At 43.4% G+C, this 6,918-nt stretch overlaps 1 protein-coding gene across 2 annotated transcripts in view; it reads right to left on the reverse strand.

The window, feature by feature from the left end:
• Positions 1-729: 729 nt before the first annotated feature.
• The window catches only part of TTC13 (tetratricopeptide repeat domain 13), a 124,680-nt gene continuing 118,491 nt past the window's right edge, over positions 730-6,918 (reverse strand). For both annotated transcript variants that reach the window (XM_006894552.1, XM_006894551.1), the window contains 3 exons: positions 4,323-4,401; positions 4,120-4,199; positions 730-844 (listed from right to left, as the gene is read on the reverse strand). In XM_006894552.1, coding sequence (XP_006894614.1) covers positions 730-844; positions 4,120-4,199; positions 4,323-4,401 — 274 coding nt within the window. The remainder of the gene's footprint in view (positions 845-4,119; positions 4,200-4,322; positions 4,402-6,918) is intronic.

Below are 6,918 nucleotides of genomic sequence, written 5' to 3' on the forward strand. Positions count from 1 at the left end.
AAAATAGGAAATGGCAACATTTTAATTCACTAATACTACTCCTTCATTTACCCTGACTGGCGGGTAAAAATAAAAATGGTAATTTTCTCAATGTTTCAAACAGAAAGCAAAACTCCAGGGTCAAGACTGATGACTTAGCAATCACCCTTGCTCCCTGCTCCCTCCATCAACAAGTAAAAGCACACAGTTCATGAATTCAGTGTTTGGTCACTGTCAGGCACCATCTGTGTTCCTGGGCGTATGCTCTGCTGACCACACAGCTGGCCCACAAATCCTTGAGAGTCAAGTGAAATGGAGACACATCCACGAAGGTTACCTGAGCTGAAAGCAGACTCCCCCAAAAGACAAAAAGAGTCATTCTTTGGAAAAATAACCCTATCTATAAAGGAATGAGAAGGCTCTCGTTGTGTGGTTGGTACGATTCATTTTAATGATTGTTTGGTCTTTGACGTCAGCTTTTCTCTGTAAGGAAGCAGCTGTATGACTTTTACAAGCAGAAACCAACAGGTCCCTCCAGTGTGTGTACACATGGTTTTCTTCACCCTTGAAAACCCGCCTCATGATTTCCATCATGGTTCAGAAGAGTCAAGAAAATGATTTCAAGTATTCAATTCCTATCAAAAATTGGTATCAAAAGTAATAAAGGACCTAATTTCTGTATAATTCCACGTTTTTAAAAAATAACTTAAGAAGCAAGAGGTCCCGGCCCTTTCCTTGTATAAATACTGTCTAGAGTTTCTTAAGACAACGTGGCGAAGAGTCTGTGTTCAGCACCTCAATCATCGATCTTAACGTTGGGAACGTCTCCGATACTGACGGTAGTGTCTTATAAGAAGGTGAAATACTGGAAGACAGAAAACAGAACAGGGGCATCAAAGTTAACACAATCTTCCTAAAAAAGCAAAGCTTATGTCCTACTCATTCCTATTACTATATTAACTTTCCAAACCCTCATTTGATGTCTTCCATATCAAATGGATTTGGCCGTGCAGGAACGAGAGTGGTGAGCAGACGTGCCCCTCCTGGAGCCGTGGACTGCTCAGGATCTTGGGGACACACAGGCCCAGCACATCATTAGACACAGGCCCCTAGCCGCCAGAGCCGACTCGACAACAGCAAATCATGACCCTCTTGAAACAGAACCAGCTGATTTCTGCAGTAGCCATACACCACATGTCCCACTTACAGAGAGCAAAGCACAGTTGACTTTGAAGGTGAAGATACAGCCTTGGTTCTAGCTCGTGCTTCAGCTCCTTCTCTGATCCCTATTTTCTTTGTTTGCCATACTGTTATCTTTACCTCAGAGTTATCAGAAAGACTGAATGAAATAATCTGTGTCAAAGTGCCTTGAGAAATGAGAACTGGACAATCCCAGAGAGTGTCATTCTGCTGAACCCTTTCAAATCATGTGAAAGAAGGGACATGGCCTGATTGTATCATTTAAAAATGCGGAAGCTAGTAGACCTGAAACAAGAATGTAATGGGACAAGGCATACATCACAAAAAATGTGAAGTTTGCAATGCCTACAAACTGGAAAAGGGAAGATTACAGGCCAGAGCGTCTCCATTCCCAATAAAACATTAGTGGCCTAGCATGATGGTTTATTTTATGTGCCCACTGGGCAGGGCTACTGTACCCAATGCTTTGGTCAAATATGTGTCTAGATGTTGCTTAAAGGGATGGACACCAACAAGCAGTTGACTTTAAAGGAGACTGCCGGAGAAAGCAGGCACATGATAACCTGAGATGATGTAGTTGGGTCGCATCCAAACAGCTGAAGGCCTCAGAGCAAAATGCTGAGGTTCTCACGAGGGCAAAGAAATTCTATCTCCTGCAGGATAATCTCGAGTCACTCACTGAGCTGCCAGCCTGCTGCCCTGTCCTGTACATTTCAGATGTCAACGCCATCTTTTCCTGAGTTTCCCTGACAGCCTCACAATCACGTGACCTGATCTGAAAACCAATCAGTCTCTCTATCTCTATGACGCTGTCATTGTCTTTATTTGGAGACTTAATACTTTGGGTATGTTGTCAGGAGGGGTCAGTCCTTGGAAAAAGACCTTGTGCTGGGAAAGGTGGAGGGCCAGAGAAAAAGAGGAAGACCCTCAATGAGACAGACTGACACGCTGATGGTGACAGTGGGCTCAAGTGTATCAGGGATGACGAGGGTGTCACAGGACCGGCCAGGATTCAGATCTGTTGTTCCTATGAATGTTCGCTATGGGTCGTACTTGACTCAGTGGCATCTAACACCACCACTACCACCAAAGAAAGAAAGACAGAGAGAGAATAGATGTATATACATCATCCTGAGTTAGTTTCTCCAGAGAACTCTGGCTGGGAAGACTGGCTGCTCATTACAATAGATTTGTCTGAAAGGCAAACCTGCAGGTGGTCACCAAATCCAAACCTACTGCCCCTGAGTGAATTCTGACTCCCAGAAACTCCACGGGACAGAGCACTGTTCCCAACGCTGTAATCTTTGCACAAACAGACGGCTCAGTCCCTCTCCTGTGGAGCAGCTAGTTGGTTAGAACTGCCAACCTTCTGGTTAGCTTCCAAGTGCTCAATCACTGTGGCACCAGGACTCTGTGATGATGGTTGGATGCAAAAAGCACCGAGAAGGAGCAAGAAGAGGCATGGTCCAGTGTTAAGACCTGCTTCTTGTTACTGACTGAAGAGCCCTGGTGGCCCAGTGGTTGAGCATTTGGCTGTTAAGTGAAAGGCTAGCAGTTCTGACCCAGCAGCTGCTCCACAGGAGACAGATGTGGCAGTCTCCTGTGAAGGCCAGTCTCTGGAACCCTGTGAACAGTCCTATGCTGCCCGAAGGGTCACTGTGGGCTGGAAATGATCTGAGAGGAATAAGTTATGTGGGAATTTTTCTTGTTATTTATTAACTATGAAAATATGTGCAAGTTAAATTCCCACACTCCATCCCTTGCTTCTGTACAGGACCCTGGAAATATCACAGCATCTGCTGCTTTCCTCCCACAGTGAGAGTTAGGAACAATCATCAGCCAGCATTCACGGATGCACAGGTATTTCCTGTATAAATTACAATAAAGTATCCCCTTTACTATGGAGGCCTGGTGGCCTAGTGGGTTAAACCCACCAGCTGCTGGGTGAGAGAAAGATGGGCATTCCTCTCCCATGTGATTTACAGCCTCTGAAAACTCGCTGGAGGGTTAGTTATGAGTCTGTTCCAACCTGATGGCAGTGAGTTGGGATTTTTCAGTTCCCCAAATCTAGAAGGTTGTGAGTAAAGAACTTATAAGGCTAAGTGACACCAGCTGGTCTGAAAGTCTGAAATGGGTCAGTAAAAAATGTCGAGAGTCACGCCTGAAGAGTGACCCGTGGAGAGTGGGCTGGGAGGTCAATCAACAAAGAGAAATGAATTATCCAATCAAGAATGGAGGATGTACATGCCACTTTTCTTTCACAAATTATTTTCCTGATTTTCCCATGTACTCTGTATCCATACAGTTACTCTTTGTTGTTGTTGTTGGGTGACATGGAGTTGAGTGTGACTCAGCACCGCTATGAACAGCCCACCTGAAACCTGCCCTCTCCTCACCATCTGTGAGACATCAGAGCTCACTGCTAAAGTCATGGTGTCCATCCATCTCCTTGGGGGTCTTCCTCTCCTTCCTTGGCTGACCCTGCTCCTTGATATCCCTTTCCAAGGAACAGCCTCGCCTAAGCTACATGTACAAAGTATGAATTATGAGGCTTCATCATCCAGCCTCCAAGGAGCACTCTGGATGCACCCTTTCTAGGACTGTTTGTTCTTTGGCAGTCCATGGGAGGATCTTAGATGATAGCAAAACATTTCAACTTGTATTAAAATGAGAACAAGAATTTTAATTATTATAGATCTCCAAAAAGCACTGCTACTATGTGTCACTGAGGTGAATCTAAGGCAAAGCAAGCTCAAATGACAGAGTAGAAGTGCTCCACATGGCCTTTCAGGCTGTAACCTTCATTGAAGCAGATTGTCAGTTCTCTCTTCCAACTGCCCAGCCAGCTTCCACCAGAGTGCCTTTCTAAGAAGCCACAGGAGGGTCTGTTTCTCTGACTCCATTTAAAATACACATCTGCTCACCCTGTCAAATACTTACCTTTTCAAGTTCATCCAGCTTTTAGCTATTTTGCTGAAGGCCTCTGAACCAGGGGCTGTCATAGCTTCAAAGTCAACTAACTGAAAAGACACAAATTTAGAAGCATGATTAAGTACAGAGGAGAAAGACTCAGCTTAAACACAGGTCAAGTTGTAGTAAAATTAAAACCCACAGACTAGGATCTCACACACAACTCCACGTACCTTCCCTTTGGGAATCTTTCCTGCCACTTCTTTTCCACTCGCCATGAGAGCTCCCACGATCACTGAGTAAGCTATGACGCTGTTGAAATAATAGTAATAAAAGGAAAAACACCCAACTAAACAATTATTAACCAATCCTCATCTACGGGATTCTAAACAGATACTGTGTATAAAGCTTGCCATGCACTTTCTGTATAAAAGATTTCCTGAAGAATTCTTTGGATATAAAAATTTTTTTAAGCATTTTTATTTGCCTTAAAAATAACTACTCATGTATTAAGGGCAACTTCTCTTCCTCATCTGAGGAAAAGAAAGTGTGTGTTTCTTTCTATTGATAGTTTTCTTTCTACTTAGATCTTCTATTGTAGTAAGATAATGAGTTATGAAAACATGCCCATGTTTATATTTTGAATAGCTTTATGTGACTTGGCTTTAAAATAGATATGCACAACATACTGTGTTGAAACAATCTTGTTTTTTTCAAGCTTGAGAAACGTTGGTCTCTAAAGATGAAAAGCAGAACCCAGGCTCAGAATGTACACACTGGTCTGAGTATTGATATCCTAGATGTCTCCTCCTGGACATACACAGATCATCTGGATTTGGATAATAACATGCACTGACTGTGCAGTACTGGGAAGTTGTTAAGTCACAAAGAGAAGATGAGGCTCTTGTGTTCGGAGCACATGGTCCCAAAGACAGAGAGGCTCAGGGGAGAGAGGGTGAGGGCACAGTGCCGGAGAGGTGAGAAAGGAGTGAGACTTAGAGGAGATGGGGTGTGCCCTGAGAGGTGAGGAAGGAGTAAAGTTCAGGGGAGATGGTGAAGCTGCAGTGTGCCCTGAGGGCTGAGGAAGAGTGAGGCTCAGGGGAGACAGGGTGAGGGCACAGTGCACCTGAGAGGTGAGGAAGAGTGAGGCTCAGGGTAGACGGGGTGAGGGCACAGTGCACCTGAGAGGTGAGGAAGAGTGAGGCTCAGGGGAGACGGGGTGAGAGCACAGTGCACCTGAGGGCTAAGGAAGAAGTGAGCCTCAGGGGAGACGGGGTGAGGGCACAGTGCACCTGAGAGGTGAGACTCAGGGGAGATGGGGTGAGGGCACAGTGAACCTGAGGGCTGAGGGATGCCAAGAGATTTCTGGAATGGTCCACCAGGCAAATTTCACACAAGCTGCAGTCATTTAAAAGACAGAGGGCAACAAGGAGGGACAAGAAGGCAAGGACAGGGCCTGAAGAGAAGGGCAAGCAAGTGCTGTGACAGGGAGGCAGGGGGGCAAAGAGCAAGGGGGTGGGGAGAGTGAGGACGGAAGGAACCACTAAGGCAGACAGAGGGTTAGGAGGTAAACCAGTGAAGGTCCAGCTGAACACTGGCACGGTGGAACTGAATTCCTTTCACCACCACCTGTGAGGCGAACAAGGGGAGCCAGGATCACACTACTGTCTAGTAATAGTTAAAAAATCAAAAGACACCATGAAAGCAAGAAGAGAGTGGAAGGACATATATCAAACACTCAAAGAACACAAATGTCAACCAAGAATACTGTACCCAGCAAAATTATCCATCAAATATGAAGGAGAGATCAAGATTTTCCCAGAAAAGCAGAACCTAGGAGAGATTGTAAAAACAAGACCAGCGTTGCAGGAAAGACTGAGAGATGTCCTTTTTACAGACATAGCACAGAAAGCTGCATGGTCCAAAGTAACTAGCAACAACACCAAAAAGAACTCAACAAAATAATAGCAATAAAACCTAGCCTCTCAATAGTCACACTGAACGTGAATGGTTTAAATGCACCCTGAAGAGAAAAAGAGTAGAAGATTGGATAAAAAAACAAAATCCATCAAATTTTGTCTACAAGAGACATACCTGAAAAACAAAGATAAAGACAGGCTAAAAATAAAAGGGTGGGGAAAAATATACCAAGCAATTGGCAACCAGAAAAAAGAAGGATAACGATACTAATCTCTGATAAAATAAATGTCAATGTAACAACTATCACAAAGGACAAGGAAGGTCACTACATAATGCTAAAAGGGTCAACAGAACAAGAGAACATAACAATAATAAGTATTTATGCACCAAAAGAAAGACCTACAAAATACATAAAACAAACATTAACTGAAAAAGGAAATAGACAACACTACTATACTGCTTGAAGACTTCAATACACCCCTCTCAAGAAAAGATAGAACTACCAGAAAAAAAACTCAACAGAGATACTGAAGAATTAAACCACACAATAAACTAACTTGACCTCATAGATATTTATAGTCTAATGCACCCCAAAAAAGCACAGTATACCTTCTTCTCCAACGTGCATGGAACGTTCTCCAGAATAGAACACATTCTATGTCATCAATAAATTAAAAAACATAGAAATAATACAAAGCATCTTTTCAGACCATAATGCTACAAAATTAGAAATTAAAAATAGGATGGTAAAGGAGAAAAAAACCCATACATTTGGAAGCTGAACAACACCTTGCTTGAACATGACTGGGTACTAGAAGAAACAAAAAATGAAATTAAAAAGTTTCTTGAAACAAATGACAATGAAAACACCACTTACCAAAACCTCTGGGAAACAGCCAAAGCAGTAAT

The sequence above is a fragment of the Elephantulus edwardii genome, unplaced genomic scaffold, assembly GCF_000299155.1.
Source record: "Elephantulus edwardii isolate Elephantulus edwardi_28Jun2011 unplaced genomic scaffold, EleEdw1.0 scaffold00146, whole genome shotgun sequence".
Taxonomy (NCBI): domain Eukaryota; kingdom Metazoa; phylum Chordata; class Mammalia; order Macroscelidea; family Macroscelididae; genus Elephantulus; species Elephantulus edwardii.